This window comes from Culex pipiens, chromosome 3, assembly GCF_016801865.2.
Source record: "Culex pipiens pallens isolate TS chromosome 3, TS_CPP_V2, whole genome shotgun sequence".
Lineage (NCBI taxonomy): Eukaryota > Metazoa > Arthropoda > Insecta > Diptera > Culicidae > Culex > Culex pipiens.
The window spans coordinates 124126362-124152092 of NC_068939.1; the positions used below are offsets into that span (position 1 = coordinate 124126362).

The following is a 25731-nucleotide window of genomic DNA, read 5'->3' on the forward strand; positions in this document are numbered from 1 at the left end:
TGATGCAATCCCCCATGGCAAACCGGACACTATTATTCTTTGAGCAGTTCTCTGGAAAAGACTAAACATGAAAAATAAAAATTTTCTATTCGAAAATTTCCTAATTTAACTTGAAATAATTTTAACGAAACATTTAATTCAGAGAAAAACGCACGGCTTATGTTTCCCGTCAAGTTTTTTGAATTTTCTCAACTATTCTCGAAGAAAGTTTTTCTGAAAATGAACATGCTTTGGAACCAGATTGCATCATTAACTCAAATTTTATGAAAATGATCATGGACCATTTATGCAAACATTGGCAGATTATCTTTACCGAATTCACTCAAATTTGCTTAAGGGGTTACATACATGTAAATCGTCAAAAATGTCAAGGGTTGGTATTGACACAAACTCAAACTTTTTTTAAATTTGTTTTCAGGACATAAACATCTACATGTTTAACTATAATCAACATAAATTTGAAGACATTTGGTTGCATCATTGCCGAGATATAGCTATTTGAAGTTAGCAGTTTCAAAAAATGGGTGCCACGATATCTCAACACTGCTTCGACCAAATCGGCTCAAAATTTTGGTGAAGACTCATTAAACCGGTTCCGTGTGCATGACGAAGGCCAATTTAAAAAAAGTTTATTTTAAAAAAAGATAAAAATATTTTTGTGTTTTTCATATAAAAAATCGTCAGTTTTTGATTTTTTTTATTTTTTTTGGGCTTCGTCATGCACACGGGATTAGTCTTGAGAGTCTTCACCCCAAATTTCAGCCAATTTGGTCCATCCAACCTCGAGATATCGTGGCACCCGTAAATCAACTCGTTGTTCCGAGAAAAACGCTCACAAAGTTTGACAGTCCGCTTTGCGCATGGCAAAACTTTAAACTTAAATCGTCTTCTACTCGCTTATATCATGACATATCTTCATGAAACTTTCAGGAGTGATTGGAATTCATCTTTTTAAAGGATTTAATAAATATTCGGAAATATGAAATATTGAGATTTTCTACATGTATGTAACCCCTTAACATAGCAGCCAAAAGGTCATACGAAATCTTCAGTTAAAATTCCCGACTTTTTCCCATCTTTTCTGGAATCTCAAATAATATGTATTTCTTACCCAAAAAAAAAAAGGTAAATAAAGAAACATTGTTATAAAAACGTAAATATCAACCTTAAAACTTAATTTCTAAATAATTTCAATAGTAATTTCAAAAAAAACTAAAATATGGAACAAAGTATGATTCAGACAAAAAATCAACAGTCTGGCTCTAAACAATAATTTAAAGCTTTACGTTACATACAATTTCAAGGTTCATTAAATTTAAAAAAAATGCAATAAAAAAGTAAAAAACCTCATTGTAAATTTATGCTGCCTTATTAATTTGGTAATTTGTTATTTTTTTTTTTTTCAATCATCATTTACCGATTGATACCCGAATATCAAAAAATGTATGGCGAAACTAAATTGTATACAATTTTGTCAGCAGATAGGGGCCATCCATAAACCACGCGGACACTTCTGGAGGGGGCGGGGGACGATTGTCCACGCTTTATACAATTTTTTTTAAATAAATAAACAAGATCTAGTAACAAGTAGGCTTGGAATTCCTGACTTTTACCGACTTTATGACAAAGATCAAGAATTCTCGACTTTTTTCAGATTTTTTTGCTATTCTTACGAATTCCCGACTTTGCTTGACTTTCTCGATTTTCTTAAATTCGATAGCTGGAAATAAATCATTTTCTTTTTTGAGCTTGCACAACTTCAAATATAATCAAATTTGTGAAAAAGCGTTGGTGGTTATGTTAGAGGCATGACTAGTATGACAAAAAAAAAGTTAGATTTTAAGTATAAAGTTCGTTTAAGCAAAATCAAAAATCGTAATTTTGGACAATTTGGTTTTAAAATTAAGCTTAACTAGGTGATATATAGAGCTTTTGTTTTTTTTTTTTTTTTTTTTTTTTTTGAAAAGGTCCTAAAAACGTCTGCCTGTGTGGATCAATCGGACCGCGCACTGGACTCACAATTCAGAGGTCGCCGGTTCGAATCCCGAGGCGGACGCGAAAAATTCTAAGTGTAAATATAGGTTTTCGGTGCCCTCTCCCCGTGCCATACCTTCACACTTAGGAGACCCGGGAGGGCGTCTGTGGATCCGTTGACGAAACCGCAAGGTTGAGGGCCACATTATAAGGTGTTACGTAGATTCCGTTTTTTCCTAAAAACATTACCAGATTTTTTTAAAAGGCCCCATAAACATATGAGAAACAATAGTTTGCAGGACCTTTTTAAAAAAAACTCTAGATATTATTGTTCACAACGGTAAGGTATATTTTTCTGAGTGACCCATGGTATGTCTTTAAAATGCATTTTTAATTCAATTTTTAAAAATTAACTTTGCGGCCCTTCTTGACAGGAAGCATCCTACTTGACAGCTTGTTTCAAGAGGACCATAGTTGGTCCATCGTAAAATTTTGTCTTTGCATTTATGTGAAAAAAAAGGTTCCGAAATGGTTTTTAATCGTGTTTTTTTTACCATTGTACATAAAAACTGACATAGAGCTTTAGGACCCTACTATGCCAAATTAAAAAAAAAAAAAATATATATATATATATATATATATATATATATATATATATATATATATATATATATATATATATATATATATATATATATATATATATATATATATATATATAATATATATATATATATATATATATATATATATATATATATATATATATATATATGTGTGGTCAGACGGAAATAACTTGGGAATAACATTTTTTGATATTTGAAAAATACTAGGCCAATAACATTTTATGTTATTTATAACAAGATTTGTTATTCGTTGTTATGATTTTTTTTGTTATTGGATTGTTATTGCAATAACAGACTAATAACATTTTTAGTCGTTATTTGAACAAATCTTTGTTATTATTCTTTGTTATTTTAAAAACTAATCTTCTCCCATTAAAAGAAGGAGGTATTCTTACATAAAAAAAATTTATTTCAAAGTTGTTTTGGCTTTCAACCAATATCAGACCATTAACAAATTTTGTTATGATAACATAAATTGCTATTAAACCCTTATGCAAAATAGTAGTTTATGCAACAAGTTGCAAAAAGAGGATTTTTTCAGCACGAGTCGTACATTTATCCAACGAGGTTCACCGAGTTGGATAAAAACGAAGAGTGCTGAAAAAATCAAGTTTTGCAACGAGTTCCATACAACATTTTTTGCAAATCCGAAAAACACCCATTGAGTTAAATTTTAAGTCAAATTTTCATGTATTTTGTCAATAAATCGTTTAAATCAAAAAATTTTTGAAAAGTGTTACTTTTCGAAACAAGTGCTGAAAAGTTCAACTTTTCAGCACCCATTTCAGTGCTGAAAAGTAGAACTTTTCAGCATTTATTTTGAAAAGTGTTGCTATTCGATTATGTTATTTTTGGTACAGAAAAGTAGGCTATTTCGTCGTTCAAGAATGACAGGAAAAGTAAGTAGTTTCACGACGGAATTGCAAAAATGGATTTTTCAAGAAGATTCCATAACACTTTCTGTTATTTTAACAGTATTTGTTATTGAAATGGCATGAATTTTGATATTACCGTCTGCCCGGGCAGTATGAAAACCATGATGTTTGACACCCATAACACCCAAGCTCGTATGGTTCTGTAAATGTCCTTCTTTGGAAAATCACCGAGTTCATTGGACACTTCTGGTATTTGTAAATTCTGTTGTTTTTTTACGTTTTTGTTAAAAGTGGACAATAGGGCGGCCCGAAAAAAAAAACTCGATATTGCAGAATCCTTCATTTATTTATGAAAAATCATTTTTTGATGCAAAATCAAACCTGCAGTCCAATTTCACTTAATTTTGTTGTTTTTTTTAATAAGTGTACCGATTTCAAGTTGTAGGGATTCAAAGACGAAATTTTTCGCAAAAATTTCAGGAATTTTAAAATATTGAAGAGAAAACATCCCTGCAAAAAATATTTTGGGAAATTTCTCATATGTTTGGCAGATTAAGGACACACTCCTAACTCCATCAAATTTGCTGATTTTCACTATTTAAACAACTTATTTTGTAAAACTGTTGATAGAAACTTACTTGCTCACTTCATATTGAGCTATTTATCACTCGATTTTTTTGCTCTGCTCAAATGTTGGGGTTGACTTCTAAATATTCAAATTTCCTTTTTTTAATGAAAAGGAAATTTCACAAAAGTTTCTTTTTGTTACCAATTCTAATCTAATCAAAACAATTAAAGTTAAGTCTTAGTATATGTACAACTTTTTCTAAAAGGAACCAGTAATAACCTACCCTACAACTTTGCCGAATTTTGCAAAGGCCTTAATCGTTTTTAAAGTGTTTTTTAGCATTAACATATCATTTAAAGATACGTGTTTATCATCGATAAACAGACGAATTGATTTTTCTTTTGTCATAAGGAACGTGTGCAAAAAAAAATCATCTCAAAATACCTTAAAATAGAAAAAAAAATCAATTCGCGAAAACCCATAGAATCGCTTCATCTATCCCGAACACGAACGAATAAAACGGACAAAGTGCCCGGAAGCCACCATCAGCTAGCAGCTTCGACACGCCATGCCGGCCAAACCGGAAGCACACGCATGCAAACAACCGGACGCCAAAGCATTTACCAGTGCACTTTACTCCGCCAACAGAGTTAAACTGCTGGCACGGTGTGTTTTAAAGTTTTTTTTTTTAATTCCATTCAATAAAAACTGTATTTTATATAAAATGGTTCGTGTCCAGGCTAAATTTTGCAATTTTTGTATGCAATATTGCAGGCAAGTTGACCCTTTCAAGCCCACCGTGCTACACGGAGAAAAAAGAGTTCCCAAAATCGTGAACAAGCGTTCATGAAAATGGGAACCACGAACAAAGTGTTCAAATTTCATGGTACGTTTTTCAAAATCGTACCATGGGATTTGAACACTTTGTTCGAGGTTCCCATTTTCATGAACGCTTGTTCACGATTTTGGGAACTCTTTTTTCTCCGTGTACCGTCATTTTTCTGCGTGCCCTGTTTTCCTGTTTATGTATGTAAAACTACGTGAGATTGTTGGAGCAGGCCTTCACGGTAAAACTAGGGAAAGCGGATGATGGCATTTGCCTGATGCAGAGTGCGTGTCGTTCCTACGTAGAAGTTCGGCCGGTTTGGAACCACATTTCCCTAGAACAAGATTACACTGGGGCACCGGTCAAGCGTGTGTATTAGCCAATGTTTGAACTCGAAGTGATTGGAAATTGCAGTTTAGAAGAAGCCAATTTCGGAAAGTGGATTCCTATTCCATCAGTTATGGTTTCATTGCCCAAAATATATTGGTTTTAACTTTTAACTAAAAAATTACTAGACTAGAAGTTCAAATCAGTATCTCATGTTGAAATCAAACACAAATTAGCTTTATAAAACACATATCATGCTCACCGGTGTCATCAAGGGCCAACCGAGATTATTGGAATCCACTCTGCACTAACTAATCATCCATCAGTCACTGTTTAATTGAGCATTTGAGTGCCAACACCAGCAGCTAAACTACTGCACATTACTATACATCTACGTTTGTTTGCTCAAACCCCGCTCTCCCCATACGACTCATCAAACCCCCGACACTAATGACCACCAGGCAAGCAACCCTCTGATGATGGAATTTCTCCCCCTTTCTCTTGCAGCTCGTGGCGGTGCAGCACGTGGACGTGTGCATGTTCAGCAATGGCAAGTTCAAAAATGTCGTCGCCGAGGTGGACGTCAGCAAACACATTGGCCCGGGGGACACCCTGCACGCCTCGTACTCGCTGCTTCCGGTTAGAGGTAAGAAGGTTGTGGGTGTGGGGTCCCTTGTTTACATCTATCTGCATTAGCTTTTCAACTACAGCACGATGTATTGTATGATTCGAGATATTTAAGAGTTAGCATAGCATAGCATAGCATAGCATAGCATAACGGGTCTGCACCACGCTGTAGGGGGTGCCACAATGGTCAATTCAATATTCTTAGACAATTTGATTGCTGCCCGGTACAACCAAGAATATCTAAGAACGTAAATTTCCACACTGTGCTCCAAGGCTACGCCCATACAGTCCCGTGGGGATTTGGGAGGGAATGTTTTTGTTGTTCACTAGTGGCAAAAGTGCAGGGAACCCATGCGACTTTTAAAAGTGAACGGAATATTTTTGGGAGGTTTGGAATGGGGGTTAGGGGAATTTCATCGGGCCGATGAAAATGGTTGAGTGCGTAATGTATTTAATGATTTGAATGTTTGTAAGTGTAAATGTGAGTCTGTAGTGTATTATCTAATAAGCATATAGTTTTGTAATAATGATAAATAACAAATATAATAAATATAGTAAATAAAATAAATATAATAAATACAATCAAGATGATTCCAGGAAGCTGTAAAAAAAAAAGTTATTTAAAATATAAATGCTCCAGATGGTTCCCATGCTGTTTTAGAAAGTTTCGTTAATTTAAGCAATTTGATCATATATGGTATGAGGATATGGTATATTACAGGAAAGGAATAGGATAAGGAATAATATGAACATTTAAATAGATCATATAGTGGGTAGACAAATTTACATGTAAACATTTGATTTAAAATAATTCCAGGAAGCTGTAAAAAATGAAAATAATTTTAAAACTAATACTCCAGATGGTAACCAGAGGCGTACTAAGGCCGGGTGTCACCCGGGGCGGGCTGCCCGGTGTCACCCCTCCCCTCCTTCTCATAACCCCCCCCCCCCCTTCCTAGGATTGTTCCCACCTATTTTATGTAACATGCAGGGTTGTTACGGTTGTTACGGAGAAGTCGAAAAAAAATTCACGCCAAATCCGCTCCGTCCCAAAACCCAATCCGCACCATATTAAAAAAATAATATTTCGCGACAAGCATACAAGAGAGTTTCATAATAATTTCATTTTTTATGATTAAGAGAGTATTTGAGAACAGAATTGAACTCGTTTTATGTTTAAGGGCTCCGTCAGAAGGAACACAAAAATCACAAACGTTTGAATAATGTTGTATTCAATAAATACAATTTTAAATCCAGAATAGCCTCATGAAGACGTATATTAGAACGCAGAATTTTTAAACGCCATTTTTTTTTTGATTATATGGACAAATTTATGTTTGCTTGGATGAAGTAAACCAGAAAGAAAAGCCATAACAATATTTTTTTTGCAAAAATAGAAATATAAACATTTGAAATTTATGTATAAAATCTAAATAAAATTTAAATTCATAAATAAAAAAAAAGAATTTAAGAATTTAAGAATTTAAGAATTTAAGAATTTAAGAATTTAAGAATTTAAGAATTTAAGAATTTAAGAATTTAAGAATTTAAGAATTTAAGAATTTAAGAATTTAAGAATTTAAGAATTTAAGAATTTAAGAATTTAAGAATTTAAGAATTTAAGAATTTAAGAATTTAAGAATTTAAGAATTTAAGAATTTAAGAATTTAAGAATTTAAGAATTTAAGAATTTAAGAATTTAAGAATTTAAGAATTTAAGAATTTAAGAATTTAAGAATTTAAGAATTTAAGAATTTAAGAATTTAAGAATTTAAGAATTTAAGAATTTAAGAATTTAAGAATTTAAGAATTTAAGAATTTAAGAATTTAAGAATTTAAGAATTTAAGAATTTAAGAATTTAAGAATTTAAGAATTTAAGAATTTAAGAATTTAAGAATTTAAGAATTTAAGAATTTAAGAATTTAAGAATTTAAGAATTTAAGAATTTAAGAATTTAAGAATTTAAGAATTTAAGAATTTAAGAATTTAAGAATTTAAGAATTTAAGAATTTAAGAATTTAAGAATTTAAGAATTTAAGAATTTAAGAATTTAAGAATTTAAGAATTTAAGAATTTAAGAATTTAAGAATTTAAGAATTTAAGAATTTAAGAATTTAAGAATTTAAGAATTTAAGAATTTAAGAATTTAAGAATTTAAGAATTTAAGAATTTAAGAATTTAAGAATTTAAGAATTTAAGAATTTAAGAATTTAAGAATTTAAGAATTTAAGAATTTAAGAATTTAAGAATTTAAGAATTTCAGAATTTCAGAATTTAAGAATTTAAGAATTTAAGAATTTAAGAATTTAAGAATTTAAGAATTTAAGAATTTAAGAATTTAAGAATTTAAGAATTTAAGAATTTAAGAATTTAAGAATTTAAGAATTTAAGAATTTAAGAATTTAAGAATTTAAGAATTTAAGAATTTAAGAATTTAAGATTTGAGGATTTTAAGAATTTAAGAGTTAGAAATTTTTTTTTTTAATTTTTTTTGTTTTTTTTAATTTTGAAATTTAAAAAATCCTTGAGTTTTGAATTTTTATAATTTTTGAGTTCTTAAAGTTTTGGAATGAAATTCATAATTTCAGAATTAAATATATAATTAAAATATGAAATCATTTTTTTTCTGAAAATTGCTTAAAATATATTAGAATATATTTTAGAAAAGCAAATTTTTTTGAGTGGTTTAGACTAGGATATTTTAAAACGTGAATTTACCATTTTTTTTAGACAAGACACTTTTTTTCTTCAAAGAACTGCATATCAAAAGATACATTTTTGAACTAAGGGTTTCTTGAATTATTATTTCTCAAATCTGATTAACTAACAGCACACTAGTTTCTTTAGCATTTAACGATTGATTTGATCAATTCTGTATTTTCATTTTATAAAACAATAATTGATTCCGAAAAGGTTCAAACTTGGCAATGTTTATCGAGATGTTAGTTTTTATTTTAAATTGGTTAAATATTTTTGATGTATTATTACTCATCAATCAAGAAAACCGAATTAAAAGAAATGCATTTTTCCTCGAATTTTCCTTGAAACCCGGAAATGAGTTTCGTTCATGTTTTGAAAAATGTCCTAAGTATTTTTTCAGTGTTAACTTTTTTTTTATTTCTGATTTTTTTTATTTAATATTTCCAGAATCAGTTTATTTTTATTTTATTAAATGAAATGAATGAAATGAAAACCTTTTTAAGTTGCATAAAGAAAATATAAATCCACTTTACGAAAGTTTTCTAATAGAATAAAATTTTAGAACTTTTATATAGAATGTTGAAAAATCTATGATTTTTCTTCAATTATCTTACAGTTGCCAAAAAACTAGTTATTTTTTGTTAATATATCAAATTTGCGTTAACTTGAAAACATTTACAAAAAGAGTGGAGTCAACATAGTTTTTTTTAAATTACTCTCCTCAAGTATTTTATGGATTTTCTCGCATATTTGTATTTGTAACATTATGATTATATAAAAAACTGATTATTAAATTTACAAATATATTTGAAGCAAACAAAATATTTTATCGGTTGAAACAAAACATAATATTCATTGATGATTGAAGAATTGAACTTATTTGTGTTTTTTCCGGTTGCATTTTTATTAAACTCAATAGAACATTTTTAAACTATTTTAGGCCGCTGCAAATATTTTTTAAAGTTTATGTCGCCCCCCTTCAAAATTGGTCCAAAAAATCATCCCTTTCTAAATTTCAAAAAACTTCAAAATTTTAATGAAAATGGAAGTTGAATCAACTGAAAACAATCTTATATGCATTTTTCTGCATTGATAATCATATTTAGCATGTTTGGGCTCATTTTAAAATGTTTTGAATTTTAATGAAATTCCTACAGCATCGCTTTTAAAAACCTTAAAAACTTTTTTTTTTCGCAATAAATAAAACTTTCATCAATACTCAGGTATCTTGGAATCTAATGACAGCAAAACAACTGGGCAGGTGTATTAGTAGTTTATGCAACAAGTTGCAAAAAGAAGATTTTTTCAGCACGAGTCGTACATTTATCCAACGAGGTTTACCGAGTTGGATAAATACGACGAGTGCTGAAAAAATCAAGTTTTGCAACGAGTTGCTTACAACATTTTTTGCAATTCCGAAAAACGCTTCTTGAATGGAATTTTATGTCAAACATTCATGTGTTTAGTAAATTCACCGTTCAAAACAAAAAAATATTTAAAAATGTTACTTTTCGATAATAGTGTTGAAAAGTTCAACTTTTCAGCACCCATTTCAGTGCTGAAAAGTAGAACTTTTCAGCACTGGTATTGAAAGGTATTAATTTTCCTTTCTGTTATTTTTGGTAGGGAAAAGTAGGCCATTTCGTTTCTCCAGAAGGACAGGAAAAGTTGACAGTTTTACAGCGGAATTGCAAAAAATTCATTTTAATACACACAGTTATTATTCAAAAGTTGTGATTTTGATTCACTAAAGTATACTGTAAACTAAAATGAAAAAAAAACTCAAAGATCTTGATATATTCTAGAAGCACAGCAACAATACGGGCCAAGATTGCGCAACCTATATTTTAATTTAGTTGTCGATTACTTTACCTTTTTTGATTTATGGTGCTGTTTTTCAATAATTGACAATAATATCAAACTATTCTAGTTCAAATAACTCATCAGTGTTTGAAAGTTCAATGATTTTGATAATTTGAATTCGGAAAATCAAATTCAAATTTTCAAACAGCACAACCAAATTTAAAAAAAAAATCAAAAGAATTAAAACATAATTAAATATTGTTCGAAACTTAAAACTCATTTCAAATGGTTCTACGGTTGAAACAGTATCTACTGGCAGGTTATACTTGCCTGGTTGTCATTAAAAAATAATTTGTCATTTTCTTTCATTAGTCAGATATGATTTTTAAAAGCACACTTAGTTTAACCAATTTCATATTTATTCAATTTTGATCGCAAACAATTGTTATTTTTTAATTTTCAATTCAAACTTTTTTTTTAATTTTTGCTTTTAATTGGAACTTTGCCGAAGAAAACAAATATGAACTTATATTCCAAGAAATATTTTTTTTTTTTAAACTCAAGAGTGGTTTGTCACAAGATTTTTTCGTGAATACATTTTCCTTTTAACTCTTTTTGTAACCTTGTAAATTATATAGAGGTGACACCCCTTACAGATTAGTTTCTTTATCGAAATTGCTTCATTTGATGATCGGGTGTCACCCTTGAATATTTAATTTTTTAAAGTCTTAAAAACGTGCACTTTTACTAACTGTGAATTCAAACATTCATCATGACCATGTAAACATATTATAATATATAATATTATATTATATATAAAACACGAAAATGTCACTTTTGGGTGTCACCCCTATTTAAAATCAATGTTTTTGAAAATTTAACTCTTAATTTGTTTAGGAAAGATGATATATATTAGCTTGATACTTGATGATTTGTAATGATAATATTTTAGGTCAATTATATTTTTTTTCTTCGTTCGAGTCAGGTGTTCAGCTCGGGTGTCACCCCAAGAAGGGTGACACCCGGGGCGGGCCGCCCCCGCCGCCCCCCCCTTAGTACGCCACTGAGATGGTAACACAAATAAAACATCAAAGACACAAGAATCCCAACACGCGGCTTCGCACCTTCCACATAATTCGACATGAACACGATCACGAATACAGCACAAAAAGAACGCCACAAAAATCCATCTTCCCGGCGCTGCTGCTCACACGACACTGACGCGCAATAATATTCATTAGCACAATGACCCCCCTCACCGCATGCATGATATGAACACGATCACGAATACAGCACAAAAAGAACGCCACAAAAATCCATCTTCCAGGCGCTGCTGCTCACACGACACTGACGCGCAATAATATTCATTAGCACAATGACCCCCTCACTGCATGCATGATATGAACACGATCACGAATACAGCACAAAAAGAACGCCACAAAAATCCATCTTCCCGGCGCTGCTGCTCACACGACACTGACGCGCAATAATATTCATTAGCACAATGACCCCCCTCACCGCTTGAATGATATGAACACGATCACGAATACAGCACAAAAAGAACGCCACAAAAATCCATCTTCCCGGCGCTGCTGCTCACACGATAATCGATTCGAGATATTTAAGAGTTCATCATTAAAATTATATATACTTTACTTTTCTTTAAAAAAAAACTCTACATGTTATTCTCCGAAAAATATGCAGTTATGGGAGCTATGGTGTCTTAGTTTAGGGTGTTTCTAAAAGTCTATCTTTGTAGAGTTAGGACAGCGAATTACCAAGAAGTTTAAAGCGACCACAAATAAATTAATTAATTTCTACGATAATTTTTACTCGAAAGTATCAGATCAAGAGTTAAGAAATCAGTTTCTTAAACATAACAATTCAGAACAAAAATTTTGAGGTATAATTTGTTCTAATTATTTTAAAGGCTTTGAAGCTTAATATGGATGGAAAATGGAAAAATACCTAATGGCCTTATAGAGAAGGCAATACAAAAAAATTTGAATTAAAAATTCAAGTAAAAAATATTCAGCAAAAAGCAAAAGGGTCGAAACCCCCTGCCGGTGATCTACACCATCGCGTTAGAGAGGTCCACAAAATGGCCATATTCCTCGATTTAAAAAAAACACACACATTATTCACAAAAAAAAACATGGCTTCGCTCCATTTCAACCCATTTTAGCGAGCAGTCTGGAGTATCATAAATCTAGCCTTACATTTGAAAAAGTCATATGGGTCATTCCATCTGAAGCGGAACAGCATTTGAATATACCCTCTCCGATCCTGCTCAAATTTGGCAGGGCTGTTGATACTATCAAAACATGCAAGAATCCCGAATTTCATCCAAATCGGACCACCCCCTCCATTTTTGTACCTCCCCAAAAAATCGACTTTTTGGCGATTTTTGAGCAAACCTCCTAGTTTCAAACGACGATAACTCATGAACCACAAATCTTAGAGGGTCGGTCTTAGACTCAATTTCGAAGGAAATTGGACGTAGAATCCATTTCCGTGATCGAAATGTTGATTTATTTATTGTTTCTACCTGTATTGCGCAATTGAAAACTTTAAACGGCCGTATCTCAAAACACCCCAACTTATTTTTTTTATTTGACCTCACCATCGTGTTCTCCGGCCAATTCTACATAAGAATCACTTATCGACAGAAATGAATATGTTTCGTTCCAGAGATATCGAATTTTAAAGTTTTGTGTTTTCGAGATTACCTACATCAGCTTCATTCGCCGCATCTGCTAGAAGCACACAGGCGGGCTGATCAATAACTGCTCATCATAAACAATCTTTATCAAATTGGGCAAACTAACTGTATAACACTGTAGGAATCTGGAGTTTAATCGCGAATGTTTATCTGCTCAAAAAAAATTATGAAGTGAATTTCTGTGCTAACCCACAGGACAGAGCAATAACGACACACAGTAAAGGGCAGAATTGGATTCCGACGGAGCGAGCAGGAAAATGCAATTAATCTTGTTAGTAACACTGAACAATAAGTGCACGATACATTATTGAGTAAAAAATATGAATAAAATTTGTTGACACGTTGTACTCTAGTGAAGGACGATCACAAGGAGTAGGAAAAGAATTTCTGGAAAGTATAAAACTGAAAAATGTAAGAAAATCACAAAGTTGTTTTTCTTCTTCTATCATTCTTGGATTTTTGGAACACAATACGGCTGCTGTCCTCACGTATAAGGATTTTTTTTAATTAAATGTACCTTGACCAAAATTATCTTTTTTAATCAAATAGAGCTGGCTCACAATATAAAAATTGATTTAATATGATCAATCTTTTAAACCATAAATCAGATTTGCCAAATTATGGTAAAGTGTCAATAATAAACTATAATAATAATAATAAAGCAGGTTTTGGGGTTTTTGCTGAATGGCACTATTTTGCAACCGCCCATGATAAAGGCCCTAGTCATGGCCTCGGAGGTACTCTAAAACGGTTAGCAACACGTAAAAAAACGGTACATTCATAATAACCCAATAAATATTCCTTTCACAAAAATAGATTGATCAAGGTAGGGGAACAGCATCTAATTCCAGCGTTCCTCTAATGTTGCCATAAAAGCGCTTTGGCATTCAATTACAGCTGATTAGAAACGTTTTCAACTGAAATTGAGTGATAAATAGCTCAATAAGAAGTGAACAAGCAAGTTTCTATCAAAAGTTTTGCAAAATTTGTTGTTTAAATAGTGAAAATGAGCAAATTGGACAAAACTAGGAGCGAGGACTTAACCTGCCAAACATACGAGAATTTCCCCTATTAGCCATTTGAATAAATATTTGCGTAAAATTATAAAAATATAAATTAAATTAATCATCTCCCAGAACACCAGGTAGCAGTTATTGATCAGCCCGCCTGTGTGCTTCTAGCAGGTGCGGCGAATGAAGCTGATGTAGGTAACATCGAAAACACAAAACTTTAAAATTCGATATCTCTGGAACGAAACATATTCATTTCTGTCGATAAGTGATTCTTATGTAAAATTGGCCGGGGAACACGATGGTGAGGTCAAATAAAAAAAATAAGTTGGGGTGTTTTGAGATACGGCCGTTTTAAGTTTTCAATTGCGCAATACAGGTATAAAAAATAAATTAATCAACATTTTGATCACGGAAATGGATTCTACGTCCAATTTCTTCTAAAATTGAGTCTAAAACCGACCTTCTAAGATTTGTGGTTCCTGAGCTATCGCTGTTTGAAACTAGGAGATTTGATCAAAAATCGCCAAAAAGTCGATTTTTTGGGGAGGTACAAAAATGGAGGGGGTGGTCCAATTTGGATGAAATTCGGGATTCTTGCATGTTTTGATAGTATCAACAGCTCTGCCAAATTTGAGCAGGATCGGAGAGGGTAATTTTCAAATTTGCACTTTTTCGTGCACAGTTGAGATGGAATGACCCATATGCAAACTTCAAATGCAGTTTTGTCGCTGTCTCAAAATATATGTTTCGGATTCCTCGGGAAATTTTGCGTAACATACTCAAAAAGAGAGGGAGAGGTTCATCAACATGATTCCAAGATAAAATTTCAGTGCGTCTTTCCATTATGAAAATTTTAGTACCCAAAAGGTATAAGCTCTCGCTAAAATGAAAAAAAAAATCTAAAATATGGCAGTGCTCATCGATTAAACGGGAATTAAATCTAGAAATTTTGAAGAAAGTCACTTCTTCTTGTGCGAAATTAGGTATATCTTTCTGATTATATTGAACCAAAATTGATACTTTTATTATGGAAATTATTCAGAAAACTGTTCTCTACAGTCTGATTGATTCAAAAATGTTACAAAATGTCATTGTGTTATATGGCAGAGGGGACCATCCATAAACCACGTGGACACTTTAGGGGGGGGGGGGGTACGGCGATTGTCCACGGTCCATACAAAAAAGATTTTTTTTGTATGGGCAATTGTCCACGAAGGGGAGGGGGGGGGGGTTGAGATTTTCAAAAAAGTGTCCACGTGGTTTATGGATGGTCCCGAGGATTTGAAAATAATAATTTGGGAGCCTTTTGGGTAATAATTAGCATTTAAATGTAATACTCATAGGTTTAGCAGTTTTTATGCTCGATTTTATATCCGGGCAGTCTGTTGCTGAATTTTCATGACAAATTGTACAAAGAAAAAAACATTCGGTCGTATTGAGGGTTCCGGCATGGATTTTGGGATATTTCAAAGAAAGCGAGAAATCTGATAAATTTGTTTCGGAAACATTTTATTGGAGGTCAATTATTGGTCAAATATGTAATTCAGAGTCCCTCAAGACATATTCATAAGATTCATATTCATTTGATGGATATCAACATAAATCCATCGATTTTTAGCAACTTTTCTGAAGAAATATCCTAAAAATCTAAAAAAAAAATCTTAAAAAAAAAGTTGCTCTAGACCCCCCGACGACATATTTCGGTATACCCCGCGATATGTCGGGAAAGTGCCCTAATTCCATGTCACCAAATATCAGACTTGCCGAATTTTTATCTTGAGTTTGTTCTAGGAAACACACCGTGCAAACCATCAGTAAGGGTGACTTTGAGTCTTGGGAATGAGGTTGGGCCAAAGTGATTTTCTTACGGATATTGCAATTTATCAGGTTCTTTTCCATGAAACTTAATTCTGTTTCAAAGGTTGTGTATAGGACATTTTTTAAGAACACATTGCTGAAAAAATTCACATTCCTATATCACATTTTTTACCCATAGTCAACCCCACTGACGGTACTAAATTTTTTCACAAAATATATTTTTTAATGAAAATACCCTAATTTTCATAATTTGCATTATGGGTATCAATCTATAAGAAATTTTATATGCGTTGTTTTGTAATTTTTTAAAGTATTTTAAAATCCTCCTTTACTCTAATTATCTATTATCTATTTTAAAGGTTATTTAGTAACTTTTTTCCTTCAATAGATTTACTCGATTCTTTAAGTACCCGCAAACTCTGTTCTCAACTATGAATTAATCAGCTGTTGAAAGGTAGTCCAGCTTAGGATAGTAACTTCACACAAGTTATGCTCAAACAACGAAATAAATTAAATGAAAGGAAATGAAAGTTGAAAAAATACTTAAACTTTCACAGAGTATTGTATTTCATGAAAATACTTCAATTTTCATGATTTTCAGTATTATTTCAGTATTATTCACCATATTTAAAATTTTGAAGTTTGCTTGGAAATTTTAGTATTTCCATAGAATAAGGTATTTTGTAAAAGTTTGAGTATTTTCATAACATAAGTTATTTTTTTTAATACGTAGGGGAGAGTGGGGAGACTTGATCCCCTTTTTTTGTATCGCACATAATTCTGTCAATTTCTCACAAAACTAGGAACTTTTTGCATGAATTGAAAGCTTAGACATTCAACTATGTTTGGCTGATAAGGGTATTTCATCAGATAAACTCTTCGAATTATGCCAAGCGTTTTAAAAAAATATTTTAAACCCGCATTTTCAAAATGTTGGGGGTAATTTGATCCCCCTTTCAACATTTTGAAGAAATCTTAAGCAAATTGTTTCTTATTCATCCAAACTTTTAATTTTCTATAAGTTACAGCAATTTCACATTAAACCTGCACGTTTGTGTTCAAAATATAACAAGTTTAGCATGCAAAATATTTAAAATCTTAAAATTTTCTTTTTTAGACCAAAATTGAGCTTTTTTACAAAAGCTGGTAATTTTTGTTTACAAAACTTTTGAAAAATGGTTCAAACTGCAATAAGTTATGTACAACTATACTAAAGGAAACTATGTACGAAAACCCAGCCCAATTATTTAATCTTGAGGCTGATTCGAGTGACTGTAAAAATGCAGGGATCAAGTCTCCCTAAACGCACTTTTTTAAACAATTGATTGTAAAAATAGTATGACGATAAATTTAACGTCAAATGCGTAAGGGTTTTGTAGTTGATATGTTTATCAAACAATTCAAGTATAAAAAATATTTTTTTGAATAATTTTTGAGTGTTTTCAATACTTATCAAAACAAAGAAAAAAGATCTCTTGGAAGTTTTTTGCAGCACTTTTTAGAAAAATGTGTGTAACTCAATCTAAACATTTTTTAATTTTTTTTCTTTGTTTTCTACAATGAGTTTTAGTCAATTTCGCACAACTTTCTAGAACAAAGCTAATTGTTTTACCCACATGCTGACGAGATACAGGCTTGGGATCAAGTGACCCCGGGGTTCAAGTCTCCCCACTCTCCCCTACTTGACAAAAACTCTAATAAAGTAAAAACACACAATTTTGCATCATTTATTCACAGTTGCAATTTTAGTATTTTCACGAAATGCCGTATTTTGTTAGTATTTTACAATAACAAATCTAAAAAAGTGAAAATGCATCCAAAATTCTGTATAGTTTGACACTTATATTGCAAATCATAAAAATCCAAGTACATTGACTTGGGCCACCATGAGCCACCTCGTATGGTACTTTACATGGGAGTTTTTTTTTCTGATTCATACATACAACATACATACATAAAAATCTATTTTTTCCGTGTCATTTTGAGCAAATTTTGTTCTACGAAAAACCTTACTTCTCTTGTTTTTGGTTTTTCTTGTTTCATTTCCAGTTTTTTTATTTGCATTTATCATGTTTAGCTTATGTTTATTTTTGCTAGTATTAGGTTTATTCTACCACCTCCTATCATCACCTTTTGCCTGATCAGTTTTTTCATGTTTTGACAGCCAATTTTTTTTTCCTTGTTTTTCCCATTTTCTGCTGAGTTGAACCACCCGCTGTCTGAATAACTCTATAATAAAGAATTTAAAAAAAAAACATACTTATTTTTTTCAAAACATATAGAAAATTGTTGGTGCCTTCCTCACATTCATTAAAAGAATACACTACACTGCCCATGTTCGCATAAATGTCCTATATGCAAAAACAGCAAGCTGAGAAAAACGCATTTGAAGTTTGTCCCATACATAAGGCTACGTGTTAAGTTTCCGCGAAAAAACTGGATTTTCTCCTGATTTCTAGAACAAAGTACTGGATGTTATAGGCTTTTCTGAAAGATCATTCGATTTTGAACAAAACTGCATCATTAACTCAAAAACGATGAAAATGCATATGGGACATTTATGCGATCAGGGGCAGAACACAGCCTTAAAAAAGTGTATAAATAGCACTTACTTGATCAAAATGTCTGAGATCTGGCATAACAAAAGTGAATTAAACACTAAAGTAATTATAACTTTTGACAGGGTTATCAGATTTTCATTCTTTTGGACTCTTTGGAAAGATCTCTTGATTACTAATCCAACGCATGGTAGATCCGGACAACGTTTTCTTCAAAATATGTGAGATCCGGCCTCTAAAAAGTGTAAAAATAACACTTAAGTAATTATAACTTTTGATAGGGTTGCCAGATCTTCAACGTTTTGGGCTCGTTAGAAAGGTCTATTAAATTTCTTACAAAAACCATCCTTTTTACAATCTTCCGAAGTTTAGCTAAAATCGTTTTTTTAGAATGACGGGGTTGGGATGTAGAGGGTTAAAATTCCCAGTGTTGTGTGGTAGTTGTGAGACAAGCTTTTTTGATCGTGGACTAGCTTTTTAAATTATTAAAATTTACGAAAAGCTAGAAAAATAGCAAAGATACTTGAACAGACGCGCCGAACTCAATGTGCAAAGAGACTTCATTAAATATATAGATTTAATTTTAATTGTATAACGGATAACGAACGAATCTCCAAGAAAAAATGTGTTTGATTTTGAGGGAGACGCATGGTCTTTTATAAATATGCACATACATTTATAAAATGCACGACCCTTATTTATTCCCATGTTTAAAATACAATCCAACAGTGACAAAAATATCCAAAAGCATTTTTACATACCCATCTCCTGCAAAGGTATTCTATTCCTAAGTATTATCACCACACTAACGATGGTCCTCGCAACTGTCGCGTGCGCTTGGATAAATAAATTCCCCCATGTGCTAGCATTAATGATGCACCACAAACCACAATATTTATTGCACCTCCTCCACCTCCTGGTTGGTGCTGTTCTAATCAGATAAGCTACCTCAACTACAAGTCTTTATTCTATCGTCCTTCATTGCAGGCACCACCAAGAACTGGATAGCGGTCGAGGGTGCGCTGTTCAGCAGCAACTACAACGATCCCAGCTCGTCGGCCTACAACTCCAAGCTGGCCACCAGCGCTCCGCGGGGACTCATCCAGGCCCCAACGACCACCACCTCCTTGGCCGGTTCGTCCGAAGCGGAAAAGAACGTGTTTGCCATCTACGTGTCGTACTACGTGAAGGTGAAGTTGGTGCTGAGCAGCATGGGCGGCGAGGTGTCGTTGAAGCTTCCGTTTGTGCTGGGGAATGTGGAGTTGAACGAGCCTAATGGGAACTGTACAACGTTGAGTGGGCTGAAGAAGTTGAAGGAGTTGAGCAGGAAAGCGAGTTCGGTGACTAGCAATGGGGGAGGGGGAAGCTTTGACCTTGGTCCGCGATCGCCGCTGACCAAGGAGATTAGCATGCGAGGATCGGACGACGAGTCGGAACAGGCGTCGCTCATCCAGCGGAACCAGCAGAACAAGTGGTCCTGCTCGTTGTCTTCGCCGATGCGAAAGCCGGAAACGCCTTCGCCAACGAAACCCTCGACGACGACGACGAAGGACTCGACGACCAACAACCGGCGCGAGCTGTTCAAGAACTCCAAGTTCAACGACAACCTCAACAGTACAATCGATGTGATAACCGAAGACTTCCAGACCCTCACGGCCAACATCAGCAGCCTGATCAAGTCTGACTCGAGCAAGTCGCTCCTGAACGAATCCGGCCAGCAGGAGATCAGCGTCGAGGCGCAGATCCACTGTCAGGCGCAGCAGACGACGCCCTCCACCACGATGGACGACGCGACGACCAGCAGCAGCCCGGCGCTGGTCCAGCAGAATTGATAATCAGAACACAGAACAAGTAGTCAAACCAAAGCCAAAGATAGTCGGGTGGAACCGACGACTTTACAAACTACCCGCAGAACGATGCGTATATCGAGTACTTTCTACCTTTTTACTAAACTCTGGTCAACCTGCTGGTTAGCGTTGAATGTTCATATACAAAAACTAAATAAAATAAACAAAGAAACGGTTTTATCCTGACTATACCAAACTTAAGCGTTTAGCGTTCGGACTGCAGCAAAAAAAACAAAAGAGACTCGATAGCCATTATTTAGGAAATAACAAACTGCACACACAATTTGTCACTACTATATTAGTAATACTAACGCAACTATTACATAAAAAAAAGTACATTTAATATACAGGAGCACCCTATTTGTGATGTTGACTTAAAACCCTGCAACTGAATGTGTCTATTTTGTACATGAAGATGATGACGATGACGAAGTGTAGAATCACCTATTAGCTGTTAAGTAGTCGTACGACGTAGATGAGTTGCCTAATACTCAAGAAAAAAAAACATTTGAATGAAACTTGGTGTACAACTTTCGTTGATAAATAGAGTTCACTTTTGCTGGATGAAGTGTGTTATGAAACGTTCTGTTGTAGTGTCAATGTAGAAAGGGTTTTGAAAGCACACACAAGCGAATCAAATTGCAATCAGTTAAATAAAATGCTTGGAAAATCGAACAATTACTGGGGCATTGATGACATGAGTTGGGGTAACAAACAAATCTTCGTAAAAGAAAACAGACATCTTTTCTTATGCCATTAATTTCTTTCCAATACTCTTAAAATAACCAACCTTTACTGGTTTTACACTGTATTTTTCATTTAAGTCGTCTTTTCAAACGATTCCCTGATTACGCAACCTTATTTGAAGTCTTAAACATTCAGTTTTACATATTTTTTGAAAAAAATTAACATGTGTTTCAAAATTTCTACTGCAATATTATCATGTCTGCAAAATTATCATGTCTGCAATATTATCAGTTCCAAGTTTTCTATAAATAAATACTCGTTTTACCAAGTTTTTAAACTTCTGATAAAATCTTCAACAGTTTTAGGTAAAGTAAATGAAAAAAACAACATTGCTGAAAATTCACTAACAAAATTATTTTTCACAACAACAAAATCAATACCATCACGGTTTGTAAAAGTAAGTTCTCAACGACTACAATAATCATGCCTGAAATCTCATGTCCCAAATATCACTTTTCTTCTTTCCGTCCTCTTGCTTTGCTCTTACTCTCAGCGCCGAAAATAGACGACATTCTCTTTTTCTCTCACCTCCCCACCTTCACAATCATCCAACAAATTCAATTTCTCCAGCGCAACTTAACGGAGCATAATGCGTTCTCTCATTGCGGTATTTTCCCGGATTGATAGATCTTGTAAGCAAATCCGGTAACTCTATGTTGTCGAATCTGTATACACTGAAATTTTTCCAAAATCGTCAAAAGAACGTGAGAGAACGAAAAACTCAGCAGTGATAACGCGTGATCGACAAAAAGAGGAGCAATGCTACAAAGAGAATGCTCTTGCTGGAAATGACGAGACAAAAGAAGAAGAAGTCGCTCTACTCACAAATATTTTTGAGTTCATGTCAATTGATTGATGTTTTCTTTCTATCGCTAATTGCCATCAAAACCAATTTTGAGGCATGATTCATAAGCATTCTTCAAAATGTGAAAAGTTTCGGATTTTTTTCTAATGAAAGTGCCAATAAATTTGAAGATATATTTGAATTCTGTTTTAATAACCATAACTTGTTACCGTCGTCAGGGGTAACATTGGGTCTGGGTCATACAAAAATGCTGAAATTTTTATGACCCAATCTCACCCCCAGACCCAATGTCACCCCTTATGGGTGTACTGAGAAACTATTTTTTCAATTCATAGTAGAAAACTGAAAAAAAGAATTTGAAAAAAAAAACTCATTTTTATTGAGAAAATCTCGACACTTTTATATTAGAGCAATTCTCTACGAAATCGGTATTTTTTTTAATTTTAATTTTTGTATTTTTTAATCCGTCTGAAACTTTTTTGGTGCCTTCGGTATGCCCAAAGAAGCCATTTTGCATCATTATTTTGTCCATATAATTTTCCTTACAAATTTGGCAGCTGTCCATACAAAAGTGATGCATGAAAATTCAAAAATCTGTATCTTTTAAAGGAATTTTTTGATCGATTTGGTATCTTGGTCAAAGTTGTAGGTATGGATAAGGACTACATTGAAAAAAATGATACACGGTAAAAAATGGTGATATTAAATTTCACTTTTTGGCACTAAAACTTAATATGCAAAAAAAACACTATTTTTATTTTTTTATTTTTTGATATGTTTAAGGGGACATCAAATGCCAACTTTTCAGAAATTTCCTGGTTGTACAAACAATCTTTGACCGAGTTATGAACATTTTAATCAAAACTAATTTTTTCACATGGGGTTCAATTAAAAATCTTTTTTTTTTACTTTGTATCATTTTTTTCAGTGTAGTCCTTATCCATACCTACAAATTTGCCGAAGACACCAAATCGATCAAAAAATTCCTTCAAAAGATACAGATTTTTGAATTTTCATGCATCATTTTTGTATGGACAGCTGCCAAATTTGTAAGGAAAATTATTTAGACAAACTAATGATGCAACATGGCTTCTTTGGGCATACCGAAGGCACCAAAAAAAGTTTCAGTCGGATTAAAAAATACAAAAAAAAATCGAATGACCGAAATCTGAGAGAATTGCACAGCTAGCGCAATTCATCCCATGTGTCCCGTTTCGCCCCAGATGACGGGAAATTCTTATTTGAGAAATATAGTTCATACAGCCGACTCTCTGGTTGTCAATATCCAAGGGACCATCGAGGAAGAGAATCATCAGTTTACAGAACGATGCAAAATGAAGACTCGATTGAAAATATTTTTTTCTTGATACCCAGCTATGGGAGGGAATCATGGCAACGCCCAGCAAACAAAAACAAACTAATGTCAAACACCCTTCAAAGCATCATTTCGCAAAGAAAAATGTATATGCAAGCCATGAGAAAGTGAAATTATTGATAACCGGAAGAGATTTTTAAAGCAAACAGAATCCAAGGGACCGTCGAGAAAGAGATCCTTCAAGCAAGAGAAAATATCGAGGAATGAAGACAATTGAAGTATGCAGATTGAAAGGACTGAAGAATTCATCGATAGATGGAGCAATATTGATATCGAGAAGATCGACAGCCAGAGAGTCGACTGTATTTTCAAATCTCTTAATTTAAAAAAAATATTTTAATTTTATTTAAAAAAAAATACTATTTACCTTAATCTTCTATCAGGATAACTCGTCAAATTTGAAAGCATATCTCGAGTTTTTTTTGATTAGGTCCTATAAACATATGAAAGACAATGGTTTATTGGTCCTTTTCAAAAAAAACTCTGGATATGTTAAAAGCTCAAAACATATAACAAACTAGTTTGTATCAAACTCACATAACTGATGTGCTTCTATACTAGCTGTGCGTACGAAACACTCGATGTGAACGAATCAAATCCAGACCTAACTCAAAAAAAGTGCAATGAACCTTTAACAAAACTTACTTTTGTAACACCGATGCCTCCAAACCAAAAATCTTAAAAGACAAACTGTGTAGCTAAAACCACGCTAGTAAATTAAGTTGAAAAAATTAGATAAGGTCTAAAAAGTTACAAAATTGTGTCAACTGAGAACTAGTTTTCGGCCTATAGCCCCAAAATTGGTGCAAGCTGCAAGCGAAAAAGCTTGAAAAGCTTTCAAATGGAGCCCACTTGTGGATGAGTGTGAGTGTGGTGAAAGCAAACCCTTTAGACCGTGTTTCCATGGCGAATTAGTATGAATTACTTGTTTATTATATAGTTAAAAATTGACAGTTGAAACTGTTGGACGGTTCCAATAAATCTGTGTTTTTAGACAAATGTCACAACGGTTGTTTTATTTTGAGAAGTTCCCAAACGAAATTGTTTTCAGTTTTTCACTCTAAACACAAACTCAAAACAAGTGACGACCAGCACGTGTCAGTGAAACAAAATAAAGCATAAAAAGTGAAAAAAAATTGTGGAAAGCGCGAACAAATAAACTCATAAAAAGCAAACTTTATGCGGAAATTTATTGTTACGAGTCGGCGTGCCCAGTAGCGTGGCTCACGGATATATGAAAAAGACATAAGTGTTCAATTTCGAACGCCTCGACCGGAATTTTGTAGCAATATGGCCCCAGAACATAACCTGAAATTTTGAGCGTATTTGGTTAAGGTTTAGTACTTCCACCATTGACCTGAAGTTAGTATGGAACTTCTAAAAAATCACTATGGGAAATTTTCACTTTTAACCTCTTCATAGAGAAAGTTTCCCAAAACCCAATCAAATTTTCCTATTCTCAGGTTTCTTATAGTTTTTGATCCGGGGAACAACTTTGTAGAACATCGCAAAGCGCTAGTAATTGATCCCGAAAAGATACAGGATGTTTTTTGGACTACGGAAACAAAATTCAACGTTCTCTAAAAATTTGCCTGTATCTTTCCGGGATTAATTCCTAGCGCTTTGCGATGTTCTACAAAGTTGTTCCCCGGATCAAAACCTATAAGAAACCACTAGTCTGAAAAAAATCATACGGAATAGGAAAACTTTCTCGAAGAAGAGTTAAAAAGTTGAAAATAAATAAATTAAATTTATTGAAATTTCTTTATAACTTCAGGTCAAGAGTGGAACAACTTAACATTAACAAAATGCGCTCAAAATTTCAGGCTAGCTTCTGCGGCTATAATGCTACAAAATTTCGGTCGAGGCGTTCGAAATTGAACACTTTTGTCTTTTTCATATATCCGTGAGCCACGCTAGTGCCCAGGGACGACTTTTCCGCGGCAAAAAGTCGTGCTTTCATCTGGTTTATTTTTAAACATCCTGATTGTGGAAGCTTGTTGCGTTCTCTGCTATCGGCGGGATCCGGGAAACCGGGAACAAATATCTATACATTTGTTTTAAGGTTTGATGTTTTCTATAGATATTACCACGGGCAGTGGGAAGAATTTTGCAATTGAACAATGAAGAACTCATAATTTGCTAGTGCGATAATGATTTTTTTCTTTAAACGCTAAAACTAAATTAAAAAAATGATAAACAAAATTTACATTTGCACACGTAATTTCCAAAAAGAAAAATCTTGGAAATTAAACAATCGTGCTTCTCTATCAAGGGACCATCCATAAATCACGTGGACACTTTCTTGGAAATCTCACAACATCCCTACACACTAGAGTGGTCCAAATCCGAGCTTTCTCGGGGCTACCCCCTGAAATCGCAAAATTGACCCTCACTGAGCAAAACTCCCATCAGCGCATCGAAATGTTTCGCTCATGATCTGTCCCTGCTGTACAGAGCACTCAAATATCAATCGCAAAACACTTGAAATTTCGGTGATTGGCCGTGGTGAGTAGCCT

General features: G+C 33.3%; 1 protein-coding gene across 1 annotated transcript in view; it reads left to right on the forward strand.

Moving 5' to 3' along the window:
* Positions 1-20568, forward strand: part of LOC120412938 (uncharacterized) — a 112995-nt gene extending 92427 nt beyond the window's left edge. The window contains exons 9-10 of the mRNA XM_039573575.2: positions 5704-5842; positions 19426-20568. Coding sequence (XP_039429509.1) covers positions 5704-5842; positions 19426-20270 — 984 coding nt within the window. The 3' untranslated portion in view covers positions 20271-20568. The remainder of the gene's footprint in view (positions 1-5703; positions 5843-19425) is intronic.
* Positions 20569-25731: the final 5163 nt, after the last annotated feature.